Source organism: Chiloscyllium plagiosum, unplaced genomic scaffold (genome assembly GCF_037043375.1).
Source record: "Chiloscyllium plagiosum isolate Xiang-an unplaced genomic scaffold, Cpla_swu_hap1 HiC_scaffold_8, whole genome shotgun sequence".
Lineage (NCBI taxonomy): Eukaryota > Metazoa > Chordata > Chondrichthyes > Orectolobiformes > Hemiscylliidae > Chiloscyllium > Chiloscyllium plagiosum.
Window position 1 is genome coordinate 2,037,191 of NW_028270146.1, and position 27,609 is coordinate 2,064,799.

A 27,609-nucleotide genomic window follows, 5' to 3' on the forward strand; every position below is an offset into this window, starting at 1 on the left:
ATGCAGAGAAGTTGCAGTGTGATTTGAACAAGCTGAATGAATAGACAAATGCATGACAAATGCAGTATAATGTGGATAAATGTGAGGTCATCCACATTGGTTGCAAAAACAGGCAGCCAATTTATTACCTGAATGGCGATAGGTTATGAAAGTGGGAAGTGCAACAATACCTGGATGTCCTCATACTCCTGTCACTGAAAGTAAACATGTAGGTGCAGCAGATGGTAAAGAAGGCAAAGGGCATGTTGGCCTTCATAGTGAGAGGATTTGAGTACAGGACCAGGTCGGTCTTGCTGCAATTGTCTAGGGCATTAGTAGGACCATACCTGGAGTAGTGTGTGTAGTTTTTGGTCTCCATATCTCATGAAGGATATTCTGGCCATTGAGGGAGTGCAACAAAGGTTTATCAAACTCTTTCCTGGGATAGTGGGACAGATGTAAGGGAAGAATGTGGATTGATTAGGATTACATTCACTAGGGTTTAGAAGAATGAGGGGGAATCTGATAGAAACCTATAAAATTTTAACAGGATTAGCCAAGGCAGATGCAGGAAGGATGTTCCCAAAGACAGGGAAGACCAGAATCATGAGTCACAGTATAAGGATATGGGATAAATCATTTAGGACTGGGATGAGGAGACATTTCTTCACCCAGAGAGTGGTGTCCCTGTGGAATTCTCAGCTACAAGAAAACTGAGACATCAAAACATGGAAGACTTCGAAGAAAAATGCAGATATAGTTCCTAGGACTAATGGGATTAAAAGATACAGGGAGAAAGCAGGAACTGGGTATTGAGTTGGATAATTAAGGTCAAGAGTATAGTGCTGAAAAGGCACAGCAGGTCAGGCAACATCCGAGCAGCAGGAGACTTGATGTTTCGGGCATAAGCGCTTCATCAGGAATTCCTGATGAAGGGCTTATGCTCGAAACATTGAGTCTCCTGCTCCTCGGATGCTGCCTGACCTGCTGTGCTTTTCCAGCACCACACTAGCATTCCTAGCATCTCACTTTCTCCTTGTTGGATAATTAACCTTGATTGTTGAAATGACTCCATATCCCGTCACCAAGTCACCCCAAATTTACACAGAGAGTCCTTGACATGATTAAGCTCCCTCAGAGTGAGTAGAACCTCTGACACTCCTGTTTATATGTCAGCCAGGGCTCCTTGATTTGACCAGATTAACAGTCCTAATCAGGGAACTCATATTCTATGAGGTCCACTTGGCTGGCCCCATTACAATCACAGCAGGTCAGGCAGCATCCAGGGAACAGGAGATTCGACGTTTCGGGCACAGGCCCTTCTTCAGGAATGAAGAAGGGCCTGTGCCCGAAACGTCGAATCTCCTGTTCCCTGGATGCTGCCTGACCTGCTGTGCTGTTCCAGCAATAAAGTTTCAACTTTGATCTCCAGCATCTGCAGACCTCACTTTCTCCCCATTACAATCACTACATCCCTCCCCCTCTGAGTCCGAGGACAGAGTATAGTTCTTTTGTTTGAAGCTCCTCCTGGGTGTTTTAGCACCGGGTCAGGTTCCTCCAACTCTGGTGGTATGTAACACACAGTAGCTTGCTTCTTGCAGCCCGATCATCTTGGAAGAAATTAATTTTCTTATTCAGGGTGTAAAGGTATCAAGGGGATGGCATCCACTGTGTCATTTCAGATTCTGAGGTATCTTCAGTGCTTGACAGAGAGAGAGAGAGAGAGAGAGAGCCCAGGTTCTGGACATCAGAAAGGTAATAGAGGAGGCAGGCAAGTTTTGACCCACAGTTTGCGAGTTTGCAACTTTCATATGGTTCATGTAACTGTTCAGGACCATCGCAACTACCCAAACTTTATACATCACTGGACCTGACCTTGTGTTGACCATGCCTCTTACCCATGCAGGACCATTCCTGTGGTTCCTACACCAAACTTCATCCTCTGAAGTAAACTGTCTCTCTTAGTGGAGTTTTGAGTCCAGCATTGGCATTCCTGATGCCATTTCACTCTCTATCCGAGATCTGGGAAGATCAGATTTAACCTGCTCCCAGAGTCTTCTCCATTAACAACTCAGCTGGATTTATCCCTATAGTTGCACAAGGGGTGGTCCTATAATCAAATAGGAACTGGGACAGTTCGGTATCTAATGAAGATGGAGGCAGTTTTTTTAAGCCTGTCTTCAAACTTTGGGCCGCTCTTTCTGCCAGACCATTGGGTGATGTATGGTAGAGATCTAACCTTATTTGTCAAATACCTTTCAACTTTAGGAAATAGTCAAAATTCCCTGTTGTAAACAATGGCCTGTTATCTGTGACCAACACTTTTGGGAATCCGTGTATTGCAAGAGATGTGCACAGTTTTTCTATTGTCCCTGTGTTTGACAAATGAACTTGATGCACATCTGGAACTTTGAATGGGCATCCACAATGACTAAGAACATTAAGCTAATGAAAGGACCTGCACACAACAAAGGACAAAGAACAAGGAAAATTACAGCACAGGAACAGGCACTTCAGTCCTCCAAGACTGCTCCGATCCAGATCCCCTATCTAAACTTGTTGCCAATTTTCTAAGGACCTGTATTCCTTTGCTCCCTGCCTATTCATGTATCTGTCTAGATACATCGCAAATGATGCTATCGTGCTTGCCCCTATCACCTCCACTGGCAACGCATTCCAGACCCCCACCACCCTCTGCGTAAAGAACTTTCCACCCTTATCTCCCTTAACTTTTCCCCTCTCACCTTGAATCCCCCACTCTCAGAAAATGTTTCTTGCTATCCACCTTCTATACCTCTAATGATTTTGTAGGCCTCAATCAGGCCCCCCTCAACCTCCGTCTTTCTAATGAAAATAATCCAAACCTACTCAACCTCTCTTCATAGCTAGCTCCCTCCATAACAGGGCTGAAAATGTGTTGCTGGAAAAGTGCAGGTCCGCTGAGTCTCAGCACCGCCTTCCTAACCTGCAATCTTCTTCCTGACCTCTCCGCCCCCACCCCAGTCTGACCTATCACCCTCACCTTAACCTCTTTCCACCTATCGCATTTCCGACGCCCCTCCCCCAAGTCCCTCCTCCCTACCTTTTATCTTATCCTGCTGGACACACTTTCCTCATTCCTGAAGAAGGGGTCATGCCCGAAACGTCGATTCTCCTGTTCCCTGGATGCTGCCTGACCTGCTGCGCTTTTCCAGCAACACATTTTCAGCTCTGATCTCCAGCATCTGCAGACCTCACTTTCCCCTCCATACCAGGCAACATCCTGGTGAACCTCCTCTGCACCCTCTCAAAAGCATCCACATCCTTTTGGTAATGTGGCGACCAGAACTGTACACAGAATTCCAAATGTGGCCAAAGCAAAGTCTTATACAACTGTAATATGACCTGCCAACTCTTGTACTCAATACCCCTTCCGATGAATGAAAGCATCTTGTATGCCTTCTTGACCACTCTATTGACCTGCATTGCCACCTTCAGGGAACAATGGACCTGAACATGCAGATCTCCTTAGGAGTTTTCAATTTATCATATAGTTTGCTCTAGAATTGGATCTTCCAAAATGCATCATCTCGCATTTGCCCGGATTAAACTATTTGCCATTTCTCCGCCCACCTCTCCAATCTATCTATATTCTGCTGTTTTCTCTGACAGTCCCCTTCACTATCTGCTACTCCACCAATCTTCGTGTCATCTGCAAACTTGCTAATCAGACCACCCGTACCTTACATATATCACAAACAACAGTGGCCCCAGCATGGATCCCTGTGGGACACCACTGGTCACAGGTCTCCATTTTGAGAAACTCCCTTCCACTCCTACTCTCTGTCTCCTGTTGTCCAGCCAGTTCTTTATCCATCTAGCCCTGGACACCATGCAACTTCACCTTCTCCATCAGCCTACCATGGGGAACCTTATCAAATGCCTTATTGAAGTCAATGTATATGACATCTACAGCCCTTCCCTCATTAATCAACTTTATCACCTCCTCAAAGAATTCTATTAAGTTGGTCAGACATAACCTTACCTGCACAAACCTGTGTTACTCATCACTGACAAGCCATTTTCTTCCAAATGGGAATTGATCCTATCCCTCAGTATCTTCTCCAGCAGCTTTCCTACCACTGATGTCAGGCTCACCGGTCTATAATTACCTGGATTATCCCTGCTACCCTTCTTAAACAAGGGGACAACATTTCCAATTCTCCAGTCCTCCAGGACTTCACTCGTATTCAAGGATGCTGCAAATACATCTGTTAAGGCCCTAACTATTTCCTCTTTTGCTTCCCTCAGTAACCTGGGATAGATCCCATCTGGACCTGGGAACTTGTCCACTTTAATGCCTTTTAGAATACCCAACACTTCCTCTCTCTTTATGCTGACTTGGCCTGAGTAATCAAACATCACTCCCTAACCTCAGCATCCATCATGTTCCCCTCCTCGGTGAATACCAATGTAAGTACTCGTTAAGAATCTCACCTATTTTCTCTGATTCCGTGCATAACTTTCCTCCATTGTCCTTGAGTGGGCCAACCCTTTCTCTTGATACCCTCTTGCTCCTGATATATGAATAAAAGGCTTTGGGATTTTTCTTAACCCTGTTTGCTAAAGATATCTCATGACCACTTTTAGCCCTCTTAATTCATCATTTCAGATTGGTCCTACATTCCTGATATTCTTCCAAAGCTTCGTCTGTCTTCAGTCACCGAGACCTTAGGTACGCATTCTTTTTTCTCTTAGCTAGTCTCACAATTTCACCTGTCATCCATGGTTCCCTAACCTTACCATCTCTATCCCTCATTTTCACAGGAACACAGAAATATGTCTCTCCTGAACTCTAATCAACCTCTAGCAAAAGTGGATTTCCCTTCAAACAGCTGCTCCCAATCTACGTTCCCCAGCTCCTGCTGAATTTTGGTATAGTTGGCCTTCCCCATTTAGGAGAAAGTGAGGACTGCAGATGCTGGAGATCAGAGCTAGAAAAGCACAGCAGGTCAGGCAGCATCCGAGGAGTAGGAGAATTAACATTTCGGACATAAGCCCTTCATCCCCCAATTTAGCACTCTTCCTTTAAGAAATCTCTCGTCTCTGTCCATGAGTATTATAAAACTTACAGAATTCTGATCACTATTCCCAAAGTAATCCCCTGCCGAAACTTTAACCACCTGGCCGGGCTCATTCTCCAACACCAGGTCCAATATGGCCCCTTCCCAGGTTGGACTATTTACAAACTGCTCTAGAAAATCCTCCTGGATGCTCCTTACAAATTCTGCTCCATCTAAACCTCTAATACTAAGTGAATCCCAATCAATGTTGGGAAAATTAAAATCTCCTATGACCACCACTATGTTGCTCCTACAACTTTCCATAATCTGTTTACATATTTGTACCTCTATCTCACACTCGCTGTTGGGAGACGTGTAGTACAGTCCCAACATTGTTACCGCACCCTTCCTGTTTCTGAGCTCTGCCCATATCGCCTCACTGCTCAAGTCCTCCATAGTGCTCTCCTTCAGCACAGCTGTGATATCCTCTCTGACCAGTAATGTAACTCCTCCACCCCTTTTACCTCCCTCTCTATCCGGCCTGAAGCATCGATATCCTGAGATATTTAGTCGCCAATCATGCCCTTCCCTCAACCAAGTCTTAGCAATGGCAATAACATCATACTGCCAGGTACTAACCCCAAGCCCTAAGTTCATCTGCCTTACCTACTATACTTCTTACATTAAAACAAATGCATCTTAGACCACCAGTCCCTTTGCGTTCACCATCTGCTCTCTAATTCCTCTTCCCCTTAGTCACGCTGAATTCATTACCTAGTTCCTTACAGGCTTTCGTTACTCTCTCCTTACTGTCCACTAACCTCCTCATTTGGTTCCCATCCCCCTGCAACATTAGTTGAAACCTTCCCCAACAGTGTTAGCAAAAGCACCCCCAAGGACATTGGTTCCAGTCAGGCCCAGATGTAGACCATCCAATTTATAATAGTCCCACCTCCCCCAGAACTGGTCCCAATGTCCCAAAAATCTGAACCCCTCCCTCCTGCACCATCTCGCAAGCCAAGCATTCATCCTGCTTATCCTTTCATTTCTGCTCTGACTAGCACATGGCACTGGTAGCAATCCTGAGATTACGATCTTAGAGGTCCTACTTTTTAACTTGACTCCTAACTCCCTAAATTCTGCTTGTAAGACCTCATACCATTTGTTACCTACATCACTGGTTCCTATATGCATCACAACAGCTGGCTGTTCACCCTCCCCCTTCACAATGTTCTGCAGCCAATCCAAGACATTACTGACCTGGGAGGCAAGCTACCATTCAGAAATCTCGTTTTCGAAGACAGAACCGCCTATCTACTCCCCTTACAATTGAATCCCCTATGACTATGGCCCTATGAGTCTTTTTCCCGCCCTTCTGAACAGCAGTGCCTGCCATGGTGCCAGGAAACTGGCAACTGCTGCCCTCCCCTGGTGAGCGATCTCCCCCAACAGTATTCAAAATGGTATACCTGTTTTGGAGGGAGATGACCTCAGGGGACACCTGCACTGCCTTCCTGCACTTTTTCTGCCTTTTGGTCACCCATTCACTGTCTCCCTCAGTAATCCTAACCTGCGGTGTGACCAAGTCACTAAACCTGCTATCCACAACCGCCTCAGCTTCACATATGCTCCAAAGTGAGTCCATCCACAGCTGCAGAGCTGTTATGCGGACAAACAAATGCTGCAGATGGACACACTTCTTGCACATGAAGGAGTCAGGGACATTAGCCACGACCCTGTGATCCCATATTGAGCAAGAGGAGCATAACATGAGTCTGAGATCTCCTGCCATTTTAATTTTAAACTTAACTTATTCTTAACTTAGATTAATGGAAAAGGAAAGAAAAGTTTTTACTAATCACACGATTAAAAACAGAACTAGAAAAGCCTTACCTTATCAACACACCAGTCATTTTGTTTGGGTTAGTGGAGGAGGGCGGGTGGGAAACACTACACGTGTCATGTCTCAGGTTCAGCTGCTGCCCAGATATATCGGTTCACTCACCTTCCCAGAGCGTAATCCGACCGCTCCCAGTCAGCCCCTCACTCTCCCCACTCCCACTCAGCTCCTCACTCTCCCCGCTCCCACTCAGCTCCTCACTCTCCCCACTCCCACTCAGCTCCTCACTCTCCCCGCTCCCACTCAGCTCCTCACTCTCCCCTCTCATACTCAGCTCCTCACTCTCCCCACTCCCACTCAGCTCCTCACTCTCCCCACTCCCACTCAGCTCCTCACTCTCCCCACTCCCACTCAGCTCCTCACTCTCCCCACTCCCACTCAGCTTCTCACTCTCCCCGTTCCCACTCAGCTCCTCACTCTCCCCGCTCCCACTCAGCTCCTCACTCTCTCACTCAGCTCTTCATTCTCCCACTCAGCTCCTCACTCTCCCCGTTCCCACTCAGCTCCTCACTCTCCCCGCTCCCACTCAGCTCCTCGCTCTCCCCGCTCCCACTCAGCTCCTCGCTCTCCCCGCTCCCACTCAGCTCCTCACTCTCCCCGCTCCCACTCAGCTCCTCGCTCTCCCCGCTCCCACTCAGCTCCTCGCTCTCCCCGCTCCCACTCAGCTCCTCGCTCTCCCCGCTCCCACTCAGCTCCTCGCTCTCCCCGCTCCCACTCAGCTCCTCACTCCCACTCAGCTCCTCGCTCTCCCCGCTCCCACTCAGCTCCTCGCTCTCCCCGCTCCCACTCAGCTCCTCGCTCTCCCCGCTCCCACTCAGCTCCTCGCTCTCCCCGCTCCCACTCAGCTCCTCGCTCTCCCCGCTCCCACTCAGCTCCTCGCTCTCCCCGCTCCCACTCAGCTCCTCACTCTCCCCGCTCCCACTCAGCTCCTCGCTCTCCCCGCTCCCACTCAGCTCCTCACTCCCACTCAGCTCCTCACTCTCCCCGCTCCCACTCAGCTCCTCACTCTCCCCGCTCCCACTCAGCTCCTCACTCTCCCCTCTCCCACTCAGCTCCTCATTCTCCCCGCTCCCAAAAATGAAGGCCAATCAATGTGTAACCGAGTCCAGGGTTTACCCTGCCATTCCCATGGACACTCTGGGCACTGACATGGCTATGTCTGCTTCCAATCCTGGCCACCAGACATAACATTGGGGGGGCGGCACTGTGGCTCAGTGGTTAGCACTGCTGCCTCACAACACCAGGGACATAGATTCGATTCCAGCCTCAGGTGACTGTCTGTGTGGAGTTTGCATGTTCTCCCCGTGTCTGCGTGGGTTTATTCCGGGTGCTCCGGTTTCCTCCCACAATCCAAAGATGTGTAGGTTAGGTGAGTTGACCATGCTAAATTGCCCATAATGTTAGGTGTGTTAGTCAGGGGTAAATATAAGGTAGGGGAATGAGTATGGGTGGGTTACTCTTCGACCGGGCGGTGTGGACTTGTTGGGCCAAACAGCCTGTTTCCATACTGTAGGGAATCTATTGTAAACTTCATTTTGGAAACTCCTGGATGATCTGGATGGAGTTCAGCCAGTATCTGGCAGTGACCCTTGCTCAAATCAACCACTCTTGCTCTCCATAATAATACACTGTCCTCTACTGTGATCTGGTATCTTCAGGTCCAAAAAGGTTTCAATCCTGGTTGTGACGGTCCTTTTGTTTCCTCCATCACCACCAGCTGTTTCAGTTTTGCAAGGACCAGATCTGTCCATGTCCAAAGTCTGATATTGTCAGCTGTGACTGCAAGTGGTCAGAAAATTTAAAAACCATTACAGCCTCTTCTAGTGACTGCAACTATGTCCAAAAAATGTAAAACCACTATGGGGTCTTCTAGTGGCTGTACCAGCGATGGTGAATCTACCTGCAGGAAGCAGCTCAATCTATCTGCACTTGTTATTTGGCCTCCCAGATGGTGTTCCAACTCATAATTATACACTGAGTATTAGAGCCCACTGCTGAACTTGGCCTGAAACTATTAGTGGCAATGCCTTGTCCCCTTTAAATAGACCCAGCAGGGATTTATAGTTCATTATTATTACAAATTTACAGTGTAATGGTATTGGTACTACTTCTGAGGAAGGGTCACTTGACGTGAAACATTAACTCTGATTTCTCTAGACCGATGCTGCCGGATCTGATGAGCATTTCCAGCAATTTCTGTTTTTGTGATTGGTCGAACTTCCTGGCTCCAACAATGACCGCCAAATTTTCTTTCTCTAACTGCATATTTACACTCTGCACTTGCTAAAGTCCTGGATGCATATACTCTCCAGTAATTTTCTCCACTGGGTCACCTATGAGTAAATACTATCCCAATGCCATTCAGGAGGAATCACATGTCAATCCTAGATCTCACTTGGAATCATAGTGCGCCAACACCAGAGAGGACAATAACTGTTTCTTCAGCACTCTAAAAAGCTATGGCTTACCTACAAGGTCATTTCCAAAATGACCTTTTTTAAAGAGTTGATGCAAAGATGGAGGCCAGGTTATGTATGAACTTTCCATAACTGTTCACAAAGACCTAAGCTCCAGTACAGACATGGGCACCTTTGCTCACCCTCACTTTATCTTCCAAAGGCTGTAACCCAGTCTTGTCAACTCTGTAGCGCAAGTATGTCACTTCGGGTGCCTGGAAAACATATTTTCCCTTCTAAGGTGTACACCCACATCAGAGAAACATCTAAGGACTACATTCTAGTTATAGAGTTATAGAGATGTACAGCATGGAAACAGACCCTTCGGTCCAACCCGTCCATGCCGACCAGATATCCCAACCCAATTTAGTCCCACCTGCCAGCACCCGGCCCATATCACTCCAAACCCTTCCTATTGGTCTTCCCTGTTATTAGTACGTCATCCAGATAATCGGTGACCTGGGTACCCCATGTAAAATGTTCTCCATCGTCAGCTGGAAAATGGCACTGGTTGATGATACCCCAAATGGCAGTCTCATATATTGGCACAAACCCATATGGATATGAATAGTAGCATACTGCTGGGACAAACCAACCTATCGGGCTTCACAATCAGTATGATCAGTGCTGCCCATTCTGCAAACTGGCCGAGTTTGATTATTTCTTCACTTCCCAGCCTTCTGATTTCTGCCTCTACTTTTGCCCGTAAGGCAAATAACACTGGGCAGGCCTTGCAGAACCATAGAATTGCTTCCTGGTCATCAGTTTGAAACTTTATTGCTGGAACAGCACAGCAGGTCAGGCAGCATCCAGGGAACAGGAGATTCGACGTTTCGGGCACAGGCCCTTCTTCAGGAATGAGCAGAGAGTGTTCAGCAGGAGAAGATAAAAGGTAGGGAGGAGGGACTTGGAGGAGGGGCGTTGGAAATGTGATAGGTGGAAAGAGGTCAAGGTGAGGGTGATAGGTCCGAGTAGGATGGAGGCGGAGAGGTCAAGAAGAAGACTGCAGGTCAGGAAGGCGGTGCCGGGCTGGAGGGATCCGGCTGAGACAAGGTGGGGGGAGGGGGGATGAAGAAACTGGTGAAGTCCAAGTTCATCCCCTGTGGTTGGAGGGTTCCCAGTCGGAAGATAAGACGCTCCTCCTCCGACCGTCGGGTTGTTGTGGTTTGGCGGTGGATGAGTCCAATGACCTGCATATCCTCGGTGGAGTGGGAGGGGGAGTTGAAATGCTGTGCTACAGGTTGGTTGGGTTGGTTCGTCCGGGTGGCCCAGAGGTGCTCTCTGAAACGCTCCGCAAGTAGGCGGCCTGTCTCCCCAATATAGAGGAGGCCACACCGGCTGCAGCGGATGCAGTAGATGATGTGGGTGGAGGTGCAGGTGAATCTGTGGCGGATATGGAAGTTTCCCTTGGGGCCTTGGAGAGAAGTGAGGGGGGAGGTGTGGGCGCAAGTGTTGCACCTCCTGCGGTTGCAAGGGAAGGTGCCGGGAGTGGTGGTTGGGTCGGTGGGGGGTGTGGATCTGACAAGGGAGTCGCGGAGGGAGTGGTCTCTACGGAAAGCTGATAGGGGAGGGGAGGGAAATATATCCTTGGTGCTGGGGTCTGTTTGGAGGTGGCGGAAGTGACGGCGGATGATGCGCTGTACATGGAGATTGGTGGGGTGGTAGGTGAGGACCAGTGGGGTTCTGTCCTGGTGGCGGTTGGAGGGGCGGGGCTCAAGGGCGGAGGAGCGGGAAGTGGAGGAGTGCCCCTCCAACCACCACCAGGACAGAACCCCACTGGTCCTCACCTACCACCCCACCAATCTCCATGTACAGCGCATCATCCGCCGTCACTTCCGCCACCTCCAAACAGACCCCAGCACCAAGGATATATTTCCCTCCCCTCCCCTATCAGCTTTCCGTAGAGACCACTCCCTCCGCGACTCCCTTGTCAGATCCACACCCCCCACCGACCCAACCTCCACTCCCGGCACCTTCCCTTGCAACCGCAGGAGGTGCAACACTTGCACCCACACCTCCCCCCTCACTTCTCTCCAAGGCCCCAAAGGAAACTTCCATATCCGCCACAGATTCACCTGCACCTCCACCCACATCATCTACTGCATCCACTGCAGCCGGTGTGGCCTCCTCTATATTGGGGAGACAGGCCGCCTACTTGCGGAGCGATTCAGAGAGCACCTCTGGGCCACCCGGACGAACCAACCCAACCAACCTGTAGCACAGCATTTCAACTCCCCCTCCCACTCCACCGAGGATATGCAGGTCATTGGACTCATCCACCGCCAAACCACAACAACCCGACGGTCGGAGGAGGAGCGTCTTATCTTCCGACTGGGAACCCTCCAACCGCAGGGGATGAACTTGGACTTCACCAGTTTCTTCATCCCCCCTCCCCCCACCTTGTCTCAGCCGGATCCCTCCAGCCCGGCACCGCCTTCCTGACCTGCAGTCTTCTTCTTGACCTCTCCGCCTCCATCCTACTCCGACCTATCACCCTCACCTTGACCTCTTTCCACCTATCACATTTCCAACACCCCTCCTCCAAGTCCCTCCTCCCTACCTTTTATCTTCTCCTGCTGAACACTCTCTGCTCATTCCTGAAGAAGGGCCTGTGCCCGAAACGTCGAATCTCCTGTTCCCTGGATGCTGCCTGACCTGCTGTGCTGTTCCAGCAATAAAGTTTCAACTTTGATCTCCAGCATCTGCAGACCTCACTTTCTCCTTCCTGGTCATCATGCAAGATGGCCTTGATTCCTCTCATAGTCCCAAGATTTTAATTAGGACTTCACTCAGGCAGCCATTTTCTAATTGAAAAATATTGAGCCAATCTAGATGAAGCTTTCTTAACTAATTTCACCCCCATCAAGATTAGGCCCGAAGCTTTTATTACAATCACTGGCAACTGAACCAGCCGTTTCTCACAAGAGACTGGAATTGAAATTGTACCGTTAATCTATAAAGGTTCCCTGTTAAAGATTCTCAACATAGCCGTGTAAGAGGGTAGGAATTCACAGTGAATTTTGCTGAAGAGTGATTCTGCGATCAGTAATACAACTGTGCCAGTATTGACCTCCATTAGGACTGGGTGACCATTTAACTAATCATTTCGATTAATTTTGATTTGGATGTTGCTAAGCAATTTAACTGTTCCAAACCAGGTGTGGATGGAGTCTCCAGGGTGTGCACTCTCCTGTGTACTGGCCTATGAGTTCTTATTCAATTGAGGTTGAGTGAGATTCTTCTGTTCTTGAGTCTGCATACCTGCAGCAACTACAATGGCTTAGAACATTACAGCGAAGTACAGGCCCTTCGACCCTCGATGTTGCGCTGACCTTGTGGTAACCACTAGTAACTAAACTCCAGGATGAATATTCCCCATCAACCACCACCCTCTGTCTTCTTTCAGCTAGCTAATTTCTGATCCAAACTGCAAAATCACCCTCAATCCCATGCCTCTGTATTTGTGCAATAGCCTACCGTGGGGAACGTTATCAAAAGCATTAATGAATCCACATACACCACATCAACCGCTTTACCCTCATCCACCTGTTTGGTCACCTTCTCAAAAGAACTCAATAAGGTTTGAGAGGCACGACCTACCCTTCACAAACCGTGCTGACTATCCCTCATCAAATTATTCCTTTCTGGATGATTACAAATCCTATCTCTTATAACCTTTTCCAACATTTTACCCAAAACCAAAGTAAGGCTCACTGGTCTATAATTACCAGGGGTGTCTCTACTCCTCTTCCTGAACAATTTGCTATCCTCCAGTCTTCTGGCACTATTCACTAGACAATGACGACATACAGATCAAAGCCAAAGGCTCAGCAATGTCCTCCCTGGCTTCTCAGAGAATCCTAGGATAATTCCCATCCGGCCCAGGGGACTTATCTATTTTTACACTTCCCAGAATTGCTAACACCTCCTCCTTGTGAGCCTCAATCCCATCCAGTCTAGTAGCCTGTATCTCAGTATTCTCCTCACAACAGTGTCTTTTTCTAATGTGAATACTGACGAAAAATATTCATTCAGCGCTTCCCCTATCTCCTCTGACTCCATGCACATCTTCCCACTATTATGTTTGATTGGCCCTAGTCTTACTCTAGTCATTCTTTTATTCTTATAACCGGCATGGTGGCTCAGTGGTTAGCACTGCTGCCTCACAGCGCCAGGGTCCCAGGTTTGATTCCAGCCTCAGGCGACTGACTGTGTGGAGTTTGCACATTCTCCCCGTGTCTGCATGGCTTCCCTCCAGGTGCTCTGGTTTCCTCCCACATTCCAAAGATATGCAGGTTAGGTGAATTGGCCATGCTAAATCGCCCGTAGTGTTAGGTACATTAGTCAGAGGGAAATGGGTCTGGGTGGGTTACTCTTCGGAGGGTCGGTGTGGACTGGTTGGGCCGAAGGGCCTGTTTCCACACTGTAGGGAATCTAATCCTAACATAGCTATAGAAAGCCTTAAGTTTTCCTTGATCCTATCCACCACCAACTTCTCACATCCCCTCGTGGCTCTTTTTAGCTCTCTCTTTAGGTCTTCCCTGGCTAACCTGTAGCTCTCAAGCACCCTCACATCTCATCCTAACATAAGCCTTCTTCTTCCTCTTGACAAGAGATTCAACTTCCTCAGTAAACCACAGCTCCCATCACTCGACAACATCTTCCCTGCCCGACAGGTACATACTTATCAAGGACCCATAGTAGCTGTTCCTTGAATAAGCTTCACATTTCAATTGTGCCCATCCCATTGCAGTTTCCTTCCCCATCCTAAATCTTGCTTAATTACATCATAATTGTCTTTCCCCCAGCTATATTTCTTGCCCTGCGTTATATACCTGTCCCTTTCCATCGTTAAAGTAAATATAACCGAAGAGCGGTCACTATTCCAATGTGCTCACCTACCTCCAAATCTAACAGCTGGCTGGGTTCATTCCCCAGTACCAAATCCAATGTGCCCTCGCCCCTTGTTGGCTTGTCTACATACTGTGTCAGGAAACCCTCCTGCACATATTGGACAAAAACTGACCCATCTAAAGTACTTGAACTATAGTTTTCCCAGTCAATATTTGGAAAGACACCAAAACAACTATCCTGTCACTCTCACTCCTACCAAGAATCATCTTTGCTATCCTTTTCTCTACATCTCTGGAACTATTTGGAGGCCTATAGAAAACTCCCAACAGGGTGACCTCTCCTTTCCTGTTTCTAACCTCAGCCCATACTACCTCAGTAGATGAGTCCTCAAATGTCCTTTCTACAACCATAATACTGTCCTTAACTAACAATGCCACACCTCCCCCCTTTTACCATCTTCCCTGTGCTTACTGAAACATCTAAATCCCAGAACCTGCAACAATCATTCCTGAACCTGCTCTACCCATGTCTCCAAAATGGCCACAACTTCGAAATCCCAGTTACCAATCGATGCTGCAAGTTCACCCACCTTATTCTGGATGCTCCTGGCCTTGAAGTAGACACACTTCAAACCAACTTCTTGCTTGCCAGTGCACTCTTGCAACCTTGAAACCTTATTTTGAACTTCACTACTCTCGATTTCCTATATACTCAAACTACAATCTGGGTTCCCCCTGCTGAATTGGTTTAAACCCTCCCAAAGAGCATTAGCAGACATTTGCCCCCTCGCACGCCCCCCACCCCCCACCACCATATTGGTACCGCTGATTCAGGCGAAGACCATCCTGTTTGTAGAGATCCCATCTACCCCAGAAAGAGCTCCAATTATCCAGGAATCCAAAACCCTCCCACCTGCACCATCCCTGTAGCCAAGTGTTCAACTCCCCTCTCTCCCTATTCCAAGGCATGGGCAACAAACCAGAGACAGCAACTCTGTTTGTTCTAGCTCTAAGCTTCCACCCTACTCTCTGAATTTCTGCCTTAAATCCCCATCCCTCTTCCTACCTATGTCATTAGTGCCTATGTGGACCACGACTTGAGGCTGCTCCCCCTTCCTCTCAAAGATCCCAAAAACATTATCAAAGGCATCACAAATCCTAGTACCTGGGAGGCAACACATCAACCGTGAGTATCTCTCGTTCCCACAGAACCTCCTATCTGTCCCCCTAACTATGGAGTTCTCAATGACTAATGCTCTGCTTATCTCGCCCCGCCCCTCCTGAGCAACAGGGACAGACTGTGCCAGAGCCCTATGCCCCATTGCTTACCCCTGGTACGTTACCCCCACCAAATGGTATACTTGTTGAGGGGAACCATCACAGAGAATGCCTGCACTGCCTGCCAGTTCCTCTCCATCCCCTGACAGTAACCTATCTTCCATCTTCTTGTATCTGAGGTGTGACTACCTCCCAGGAACTCCTCTCAATAACCCCCTCCGCCTCCCAAATGATCTGAAGTTCATCCAGCTCCAGCTCCAGCTCCAGTTCCCTAATGCTGTTTTCAAGGAGCTGGAGTTTGGTGCATGTCCCACAACTACAGTCAGCAGGGACACTAGTGGTAACCCTTACCGCCCACATTTTGTTGGAGGAACATTCAACTGCCCCAACTTCCATTCCTACTATTCTAAATTCCCAACGAAACTATTGAAAACTGAAAAAAAAAACTAGTCCACTTTACCAATCCAGGACACAGAATCCTTTCTTTTGGTTAGAGGAGGATGGCTGGAGACACTACCCGTGTAGTCTTTCAGATAAAGCAATAGCCCAAATATAAAGCCCCCCCTTACCCAGCAGACCCTGTCTGCTCCTGCTCAGCGTGCGCTCTGCCAAGACACGAGGTAAGTTTATCTACTTTAAATTTACCTTCCCGTGAGCTTCTGGTCCTCGCTGCCGCTCCTCCCACTTTGACTGCCACCGAGAAAATGAAGACTGCTGAACCCCCGAGGTAACTTTATTGTTGGCCGGGATCCTGAAGAAAATTTAAACTGTTTGTCCGAGGTTTGGCTTCACTAAAGTGGTGTTCCCTAAGCACAGAGCTGAAAATGTGTTGCTGGAAAAGCGCAGCAGGTCAGGCAGCATCCAAGGAACAGGAGAATTGATGTTTCGGGCATGAGCCCTTTTTCAGGAATGAGGAAAGTGTGTCCAGCAGGCTAAGATAAAAGGTAGGGAGGAGGGACTTGGGGTGGAAGGTGTTGGTAAAGTGGATGAACTGTTCAACCTCCTCGTCTAGGACTAAGGGGGACAGGACCATGTCGAGGTATGCAGAGATGAGTTCGGTGGGGCAGGAGCAGGCTGAGACAATGGGTCGGCCGGGGCAGTCAGGTTTGTGGATTTTGGGCAGGAGGTAGAAACGGGCAGTGCGGGGTTGTGGGATTATGAGGTTGGAGGTGGTGGATGGGAGATCCCCTGAGGTGATGAGGTCCTAGATGGTCTGGGAGATGATGGTTTGGTGGTGGGAGGTGGGGTCATGGTCAAGGGGGCAGTAGGAGTAGGTGTCCGCGAGCTGGCGTTTAGCCTCAGCGGTGTAAAGGTCGGTGCACCAAACTACTACCGCGCCTCCCTTGTCTGCTGGTTTGATTGTGAGGTTGGGGTTGGAACGGAGAGAGTGGAGGGCTGCACGTTCTGAGGGTGAGAGGTTGGAGTGGGTGAGAGGGGTGGAGAGGTTGAGGCGGTTAATGCTTGGACTAAGGGGGACAGGACCTCAAATTCCACCCCGACCTCAAATTGACCTGGACTGTCTCAGACTCCTCCCTCCCCTTCCTAGACCTTTCCATTTCTATCTCGGGTGACCAAATCGACACGGACATTTACTATAAACCGACCGACTCCCACAGCTACCTAGACTACACCTCCTCCCACCCTGCCCCCTGTAAAAACGCCATCCCATATTCCTTCGTCTCCGCCGCATCTGCTCCCAGGAGGACCAGTTCCAAAACCGTACAACCCAGATGGCCTCCTTCTTCAAGGACCGCAATTTCCCGCCAAACGTAGTCGACGATGCCCTCCACCGCATCTCTTCCACTTCCCCCTCCTCCGTCCTTGAGCCCCGCCCCTCCAACTGCCACCAGGACAGAACCCCACTGGTCCTCGCCTACCACCCCACCAACCTCCATGTACAGCGGATCATCCGCCGTCATTTCCGCCACCTCCAATAGGATCCCACCACCAGGGATATATTTCCCTCCCCTCCCCTACCAGCGTTCCGAAAAGATCACTCTCTCCGTGACTCCCTCGTCAGGTCCACACCCCCCACCAACTCAACCTCCACTCTCGGCACCTTCCCCTGCAACCCCAAGAAATGCAAAACTTGCGCCCACACCTCCCCCTTTACTTCCCTCCAAGGCCCCAAGGGACACTTCCATATCCGCCACAAATTCACCTGCACCTCCACACACATCATCTATTGCATCCGCTGCACCCGATACGGCCTCCTCTATATTGGGGTCGACAGGCCGCCTACTTGCGGAACGTTTCAGAGAACACCTCTGGGACATCCGGACCAACCAACCCAACCACCCTGTGGCTGAACACTTTAACTCCCCCTCCCACTCCACCAAGGACATGCAGGTCCTTGGACTCCTCCATTGCCAGACCATGGCAACACGACGGTTGGAGGAAGAGCGCCTCATCTTCCGCCTAGGAACCCTCCAACCACAAGGGATGAACTCAGATTTCACCAGTTTCCTCATTTCCCCTCCCCCCACCTTGTCTCAGTCAAATCCCTCGAACTCAGCACCGCCTTCCTAACCTGCAATCTTCTTCCTGATCTCTCCACCCCCACCCCACTCCGGCCTATCACCCTCACCTTGACCTCCTTCCACCTATCGCATATCCAACGCCCCTCCCCCAAGTCCCTCCTCCCTACCTTTTATCTTAGCCTGCTTGGCACACCTTCCTTATTCCTGAAGAAGGGCTTATGCCCGAAACGTCGATTCTCCTGTTCCTTGGATGCTGCCTGACCTGCTGCGCTTTTCCAGCAACACATTTTCAGCTCTGATCTCCAGCATCTGCAGACCTCATTTTCTTCCCTAAGCTCAGTCAGACTGGAGAGGGTATCCACTTCGATTGGAATAACCTGGAACTCACGTGGTCCACTTGCTCCATTTTCCAATGATAAAGCCAACTGTTTGAAGTCCATTTGGGCTTCAGCTAGTTGGCGCTTTTGGTTTAGTTACATCATTAATTCCACACTCCAAACACTCTCTCAGCATCTCATTAAGGGCTAAACCAAAGTCATATGCCACTGCCAGTCAAAAATCCCATGATCGATTCCCCTGATTCTTGAATTGCCAAGTAAAATTAATGGCATCTCGGAATTAGCGGAGGCTTGGGGTCTTGGTATTCCTTAAGTAAATCTGTCAATTCTTGAAAGATTTTAGTATCTGGTGCTTCAGGGAAAGATAGGCACCTAATGAAGCTGCAGGTCCAGGCACTCACAACCCTTTGTGTGAAAAGTGTACCTCAAACATCTCTTTTAAACTTGCCCCCTCATACCTTGAACCTGTGTCCCCTAGTAGTTCACCCTTCCACCCTCGGAAAAAGCCTCATACTTTCCGCTCTATCCATGCCATCCACAATCTTATAAACTTCTATCAGGTCGCCCCTCAACCTCCTGTGTTCCAATGAAAACAAACCCAGTCTATCCAACCTTTCTTCACAGCTAAAATCCCCCAGACCAGGTAACATCCTGGTTAACCTTTTTCTGTACCCTCTCCAAAGCATCCACATCCTTCTGGTCGTGTGGTGACCAGAACTGTACGCAATATTCCAAGTGTGGCCTAACTAAAGTTCTATAAAGCTGCAATAAAACTTGCCTATCCTTATACTCAATGCCCATTCCAATGAAGGGGAGCATGCCATAGGCCTTTTTTACTCCCTTATCTACCTGCGCTACCACCTTCAGTGATCTGTGGACCTGCACACCCAAATCTCTCTACATATCAATACTCCTAGGGGTTCTGCCATTCACAATTTCCACCTTGTACTTGACCTTCCAAAATACATCATCTCACATTTAGAGTCATGGAGATATACAGCATGGAACAGACCCTTCGGTCCAGCCCATCCATGCCGACCAGATATCCCAACCCACCTGCCAGCACCCGGCCCATATCCCTCCAAACCCTTCCTATTCATATACCCATCCAGATGCCTCTTAAATGTTGCAATTGTACCAGCCTCCACCACAACCTCTGGCAGCTCATTCCATACATTTGTCCAGATTAAACTCCATCTGCCATTTTTCTGTGCACGCCTCCAACTGAAATACATCCTTTTGTATTCTTAGGCTAGTTCCTTGCACCTTCTTTGCAGAAAACTAACAAAAATTTGGAAGTTCTCCCTATTATCACTATTTTCTAATAACCTACTGTCTCTGACAGTGACTGAAAAACTGAACAATTAGCGTGCCAGCAGCTGATATCTTCAGTTAAGAAATGAGGGGACTTGGAACGGAGAAGATCAGAAAACAGAAGCAGCAAAAAATCATATCAATGAATCTTGTGGACTGGTGCTATTGAACTGTATTCTCCTAATATTCCTGTAGCCACCCATAATATTTATGATTTTTTTGTCTGTCCATCAACGTGTGTGTAGGGGATTAAGAAGGTGTGGAGTTTTAAGTTAGGGAGCTAATATTGATAATTCAGTTTATTTGTAATAGATAGAATTTATTGTTAAGTGAAGGAATCTGTTAACCTGAGTTAATCAGACAGGAAAATTGGGAACTTTGAGTAATTTTATTAAACCTTTAACTTTTGTGATGACCCATGCAATAATGGGGCTTGGGTATCAGTGCACTTTCCAGATGGGATGAGGCAAAATGGAGAGAGTTTGCAGAACTCTGAGGTACAACAGGATCAAGATTTCAGAGTACATAAATCGCAAAAGATTAGTTTGCAGGAACAGCGAATGATTTGGAAGACAAATCTTGATGTTTATTGCTATGGGAATGGAATATAAAAGCAGGGATAAAATCAGCAACAGCTAGAAAAACTCAGCAGGTCTGGCAGCATCTGTGGAGAGAAATCAGAGCTAATGTTTTGGCTCCTATGACCCTTCTTCAGAACAGTTTTATAGGTTTCTATGGGCCTTTTATCTAAAGCCTCAAGAACTGTAAAGTCTGCTTTGACTGAGCTTGTCTTAATCTTTTCTGACATTAAAGACTTCCAGTATCAGTTTAGAAACTGTGTTGATCTAATTTTTAACTCAGTGCTGTATCCCTTCAATTGTTGTAATTGTTTCCTTTTGCAGGAAGGAATGTTCTAAGATGCTGAAGCTGAGAATCTTGAACACAATAGCTCCCTCATACTTTCTCGGAGTTTCCATCACCACAATGATCCTTCAGAGTTTCATCTTTATTCCCACTATCTTTGCTGATGACTTCAGACGGCCATGGTCTTACTATGGCTGCCACTTCATTTTCTTTCTCTACATCTCAGCAAATGTTTTGGGAAACTACTTCTTGATCCTGTGGTATCCATCTGAGAGCCTTCAATCCACCAGCAGCCTCGATGGGAGCGAAGCCTTGCAACCCGGCAGCCACTTCTGTAAGTTGTGCAGCAAAGTTATCCTGCGGAGGGACCATCATTGCTTCTTCACTGCAAACTGCATTGGGAACAGAAACATGCGTTACTTCTTGATGTTTGGCTGGTACACCTCAATCGTCTGTCTCTATTCCTTGGTGGTGGGTGTAGCATACCTGAGCGTGGAATATCATCTCTCCTTCGAGAATCCCCTCACCTTCCTCACTCTCCTGCCCCTCTCCTTCTTCCACTTCTTTTTCAGTATGATCCCATCGTTTCAGCTATTCCTCGTGTTAATGTTGTACATCTGGCTGGGAATTGGACTCACCTGTGCTGGGTTCTGCTGCCAACAGATCCTCCTGGTGGCTCGAGGTCGTACTTGGTACCATCTGAAGAAAGGGATGCCTGCAGTACGCTGCACTCCTTGGGGTGTTAATCTTCAGGATGTCTTTGGGAAACGTTGGTTGTTGGGATTTTTCTTCCCAATTCCAACAGTTCCCGTGGACTCAAAGGACAAGTAAAATTTAACTCCCTTACCATTCTCCATGATTCCCAAACCCACTGGCCTGATTCCCCTCAATAATCCCCATGCTTCCCAAATTCACTTCCCTTACCCCCTCAGCATTCCCCATGTTTCCCAACTAATCTCTCTGATTCTCTCAGCATTCCCAATGCTTCCCAAATCCAATTCCCTGACTCTCTCAGCATTCCCAATGCTTTCCAAACCCACTTTCAGGCTATCTTGCACAAAGAATGAGATACAATCCTTTTGTCCAAAATACCCTGAACTTCAACAAAACTGATTGTTGATGCAGGGTGCATAGCAAATCGCTCCATCCTTACAGATTTCATTCTCCTGTTGTATTACATCTATTTTTGAATGTATGTTGATTTACCTCTTGAAAACAGTCACAACATTGTTAACAAGCTGGTACAAATGGTGTGATACTGAGCATTGCTGTATTCCAATCAGAGGGATGTACCTAGTATGAGAGCTGTGTTTCAGCAAGGTCACAGTGTATAAGATTACTACACAAATATCCCAAGGGCTGTTGTAAATGAGAATGCTTGAAATGGTTGTAAGTGCAGGTGAAGATGTAGCCGAGCGCCATGCTGTACTTGCTATGACAGGACAGGACAGGTTTCAGCTAGACCTGTTGGGTGAGATGGACTGGGGTTGGGAGTCGGCTATACAGAGTCACTTGGTAGATTTGATATTTTGTCTGCAGCTAACAGTTGGATTCTAATCTATATATCAAGACTATCAAAGAATGTCAAAGTGTAGATGGAAACACACTAATCTCAGTAGTGGGGGTATCCAGAGCAGCTAGACTATTAAGATAGCACTGCTTCACACAAAGGAGAGCGTAAATCTGGAACTCACTTTTCCAAAGAACTGTTGAAATTCAATTAGAACTTGCAACACCAAGATTGATAGTATTTTGTTAAATATGAATATGAAAGTGTTAATGGAGTTACATACAAATAAACACAATTGACAGGATATTAGTCAGCTGTTTAAGCTATCATGTCTGTGTCTGTCAAAAAGGGCAGGTTAGTTGTTGGGAACATGTGAGAGTAACTCACCTTCTCTCTCCCCAAAGCCTGTCCACATTCTAAAAGGCACAAGTCAGGAGTGGGATGGAATACTCCCCATGTGCCTGAATGAGTGCAGCTCCAAAAACACTCAAGACGTTTAACACCATTCAGGACAATCAGTCGCTTGATTAGCACCATATTCACAGGCATCCACTCCCTCTATAGATGACACTCAGTAGCATCAGTATGTACTAGCTGCAGGATGCACTGCAGAAATTCACCAAAGATCCTCAGACACCATCTTCCAAACCTACAACCACTTCCATCTAGAAGGACAAGGGCAGCAGATTCAGGGAACACCACCCCCTGCCAGTTCCCCTCCAAGCCATTCACCATCCTGACTTGGAAATATATCACCGTTCCTTCACTGCAGCTGGATCATAATCCTGGAACTCCGTCCCTAAGGATTCTGTAGGTTTATCTACAGCACATAGACTGTAGCGGTTCAAGAAGGCAGCTCACTACATCCATAGAATCACACAATCACGACAGTTTGGCTAGAGACCATTTAGCCCATTGAGTTTTCCCCGGCCCTCTGTATGGCACCCCACCCTATCTCTGGAACCCCACATTTACTATGGCTATTCCATCCAGCTTGCACATCACTATAAACTAAGGGGCAATTTAGCATGGCCAATGCACTTAACCGACATATCAGTGAACTATGGGAGGAAACTGGAGCACTCAGTGGAAACCCATGCAGACACAGCGAGAATGTGCAAACTCCACACAGTCACTTGAGGCTGGGAATGAACCTGAGTCGCTTGCATAGTGAGGTAGCAGCGCTAGCCCCAATGTATAATGCTGCGCATTTCTCAAGGGAAACTAGGGAAGGGCAATAAATGCTGATTCAGCCAGTGATGTCCACATCCTGTAAAGAAATAATCAAAAAAAACTACAAAGTCTAACTCCACTGTCCAGCTCTCAGTCGATAGCTTTGTAGCCCTTTTTCTTGTTAGTTAAGTGCATTTCCAAGTATTATATAAATACATGTAAGATGATTGCTATCTGTCCTCTCTATACCTTCTTTAACAGTAATAGGCCCATCCTATCCAATCTGTCCAGGTCCTCCATTATTTTATCCACCTCAGTTAAATCTACCTTCAGCCTTCTCTGTTCTTCAAAAGACAAACCTAGTGTACCAAATTTGTCTCATCACTGATGCTCTCCACTCTAGTCCTAGTAACATCCTCATAAATCTCTGCACTCCATCTTGAGAAATCGTATACCATCTGTAATGCAATGATCACAACTGTATTCACTATTTTAGCTGTGGTCTAACTCGTGTTTTATACAGTTACAACATAAACCTCTGAACTCTTACATACTAGGTCAGAGCTGATTAAAAAAATCCTTCATTCCTTCTCAATTTTCTGAACAATCTGTCCTGAAATCATCATCTACTCTTTTTGTATCTCGTTTGACTTCCCCAAATACATTACTTCACACTTCTCTGGGCTGAATTCCATTTGTTACCTGCCTCCCTGACCTGTCCATTGACATCTCCCTGCTACCCTGCACCTCACTCACAATGCACAATTAATTTTTGTACCATCTAAAAATATATTAATCACCAGAACTAAAATGACTGACACATGTAATAAAGGCTGAGCCCTGCGGAACCCTTACTGGAAGCAGTATGAAAAGAAACTTCATTGATCTTAAGCTTTGCTTCTTGCACTGAGCCAGCTTTGGATCCAAACTGCCCTTTTGGATCACATCAGCGTTTACTTTCCTGATCAGTCTGCCACGTAAGACCTAGTCAAATACCTTTGTTACAACTCACTGCGGTAACATGCTGGAATTCAAGCCCCACTATTCCCCAGCGTCACAAAAAATATAGATTTAAGTGTGCGAAACTCCTCAAGTTACCTGTCTTAGATCCAGATTGACAGTAAGCAGAGATCTTGTTTCTATGCTTAACAATGATTGTTTATTATAAATATATTCTAATAGATACTGGTAAACAATTAGGAACAATCAACATATAATTGTACTAGCTAAAAACACTAATCCACTTATAGAATTCCCCCTACCCACACACACAGATCAGCAGAGACAAATAGAAAAAATGCATGTCATGGGCAGAAGGAAGGACTGAAAAGCTGGTTCAGTGGTCCCTGTCCACATGGTTCACTGGATTGTTGAACTTCCTGATCCAGGTACTTTCACTTGCTTTCAGAAGTGCTTACAAAGCAAAGTGCCCACATTTACAATCAGCTTTCCTCATAATTTATTTTTCTTCTATGCGATCTCAAGCTTGTGGAACCAGAGATTAATGCTGGGATCAGCATCAACACACTGATTGTTGTGGCAAAACAGTTTAACGGAAGTGTTGTTTATAATGTCTCTGACTTACTGGTTAAAAGCCAGTTTACAGCAACAGAGCAGAGGAAATAAATAGCCTGTTCTCAGACTTGAGGTGATTTTTTTGCTGCCAAGAGATGGACAATTCCTTCTTTTAGCAGAGGTCCACACCCACAGGCTGTTCAGCTATATGGAAGCAATCACAGAGTTGTTCACAGGTAGAAGGCCTTTGTCACTGAGAATGGGTTACCATTGCCCAGACTAAATCAGCTGCTTGTTGCCATTCCTTGGCTCCAGCTCCATCTGTAACCAGACTTCCTGACTGCAAAGGAGAACAATCTGAAACCATCCTTTTAAAACAGTCTTTTTCCCATTTCAGTCCATAACCAAAACCACAGAATAAAAAAATACGAGTTTACATCAAATTCACGACACTCACCAACCCCTCCAAACAAAGTTATTAAAATAAAATTGTGATGACTGTCCTTGATTAAGCTGTGCCTTTCTAAATGATGGCTTATGAACCATTGAGATTGGCCTGACAGGGCTAATTCTTTCCTCCATTTTTTAAATAATAAATCAACTTAACTTTCTCCAATCTTCTGGCATCATGCTAGTTTGTAAGAGAATTGAAAATGATGCCAGAGCCTCTGCAGTATCTTTCCTTGTTTCCCTCAAAAGCCTGGGACACACTTAATCTGAAGTTGGAGATTTAGCCACTTCCAAAGATGTTAATTAATGTTTCATCTCCAACTATATTTATCACATTATATTTAAACTCCTCCTTAATGACAAAATCTGCATTGTCCCTGTTTTTTTGTGAAAAGAATAAGAGTCATGACAATGTCTTCTGCCTCCAAACATTTACTTTTCTGGCCTCTGACAAGTCTCCTTCTTTCTGTTCTTATGTTCCCAACACCTCTTTCCATTTTCTATAAATGTACTCATCAGTATTGTTACATGCCATTTCCTTTCTCATTCCCTTACATTCTCTTTAGGCTTTTTGCAATATTGAGATTGCGGTAGAGTTAAGATTCCAATTGAATGGTGGAGCAATCTCCAGGGCTCCCACATCCCACCTTCTCCTTAGATCTCAATTTTTCCCACAGTTTAACCTTACTCTGCATCAGTATGTCAGGGTAGGTAGAATCACACGTTCCCCCAGGAGGTGAAGGTCAAGCCACTGAGATGGATTAATTGTGGGAGAAGTAGAGTGTGGGATTCCTGTCACTGAGATTATAATTTTAGATTAAAGCCAAGCTGGAGACAGAGGGATATGGGAGCAGGAGGTAAATGTGATGAGGGCTTTCTACTCAAATGAAGGGTAAACACTGACATTGACTGGTTCAGTTGAATGGTCTGTTTCTATGTGTAACCTCTGTGTGCTCCTCTTGTTACTGAATAAAGTGGTTTGATTAAATTACTTGGATATGTATTTCTTGAAATGAAACAGACTGTCTCACAATCAGGTCAAACACTGTCTGCACGTGATAGAGTGTGGCACCAAGGAACTCTAGTAAAACTGGAATCGATGGGTATCAGGGGGCAAACTCTCTGCTGGTTGCAGTCATACCTGACACATGGGAAGATGGTTGTGGTTGTTGGAGGTCAGTCATCTCAGCTCCAGAACATCTCTGCAGGAGTTCCTGCTGTCCTGAGCCCAACCATCTTCAGATGTTTCATAGATGTACCCTCCATCATTAGGCCAGAAATGAGGATGTTAGCTGATAAATGCACAATATTCAAAAGCATTTGTGACTTCTCAGACACTGAAGCTGGCCTTGTCCAGGTGCCCATGTTTAAAGGCAAAATACTGCTGATGCTGGAATTTTGAAACAAACACAAAGAATGCTGGAGAACTTAGAACATAGAACATAGAAGAATACAGCGCAGTACAGGCCCTTCGGCCCACGATGTTGCGCCGATCCAAGCCCACCTAATCTACACTAGCCCACTATCCTCCATATGCCTATCCAATGCCCGCTTAAATGCCCATAATGAGGGAGAGTCCACCACTGCTACTGGCAGGGCATTCCATGAACTCACGACTCGCTGAGTAAAGAACCTAGCCCTAACATCTGTCCTATACCTACCCCCCCTTAATTTAAAGCTATGCCCCCTTGTAATAGCTGACTCCATACGAGGAAAAAGATTCTCACTGTCGACCCTATCTAAACCCCTAATCATCTTATACACCTCTATCAAGTCACCCCTAAACCTTCTTTTCTCCAATGAAAACAACCCCAAGTGCCTCAGCCTTTCCTCATACGATCTTTCTACCATACCAGGCAACATCCTGGTAAACCTCCTCTGCACCCGTTCCAGTGCCTCCACATCCTTCCTATAGTATGGCGACCAAAACTGCGCACAATACTCCAGATGTGGCCACACCAGAGTCTTATACAACTGCAACATGACCTCAGTACTCCGGAACTCAATTCCTCTACCAATAAAAGCCAGTACGCCATATGCCTTCTTCACCGCACTATTTACCTGGGTGGCAACTTTCAAAGATTTGTGTACATGGACACCAAGATCCCTCTGCTCATCCACACTACCAAGTATCCGACCGTTAGCCCAGTACCCCATCTTTTTATTACTCTTACCAAAGTGAATCACCTCACACTTAGCTACATTGAACTCCATTTGCCACCTTTCTGCCCAGTTCTGCAGCTTATCTATATCCCGCTGTAACCTGCCACATCCTTCCTCATTGTCTACAACTCCTCCGACTTTCGTATCATCCGCAAACTTGCTCACCCAACTTTCTAACCCCTCCTCCAGGTCATTTATAAAAATGACAAACAGCAATGGTCCCAAAACAGATCCTTGCGGAACACCGCTGGTGACGGCACTCCAAGATGAACCTTTGCCATCAACTACTACCCT

The 27,609-nt window shown here is 46.9% G+C and overlaps 1 protein-coding gene across 3 annotated transcripts in view; it reads left to right on the forward strand.

Annotated features, from left to right (window-relative positions):
- zdhhc22 (zDHHC palmitoyltransferase 22) overlaps positions 1 to 26,135 on the forward strand; it is a 57,931-nt gene extending 31,796 nt beyond the window's left edge. For all 3 annotated transcript variants that reach the window (XM_087989525.1, XM_087989524.1, XM_087989523.1), the window contains one exon: positions 20,543 to 26,135. In XM_087989525.1, coding sequence (XP_087845651.1) covers positions 20,559 to 21,335 — 777 coding nt within the window. In that variant the 5' untranslated portion in view covers positions 20,543 to 20,558 and the 3' untranslated portion in view covers positions 21,336 to 26,135. The remainder of the gene's footprint in view (positions 1 to 20,542) is intronic.
- Positions 26,136 to 27,609: the final 1,474 nt, after the last annotated feature.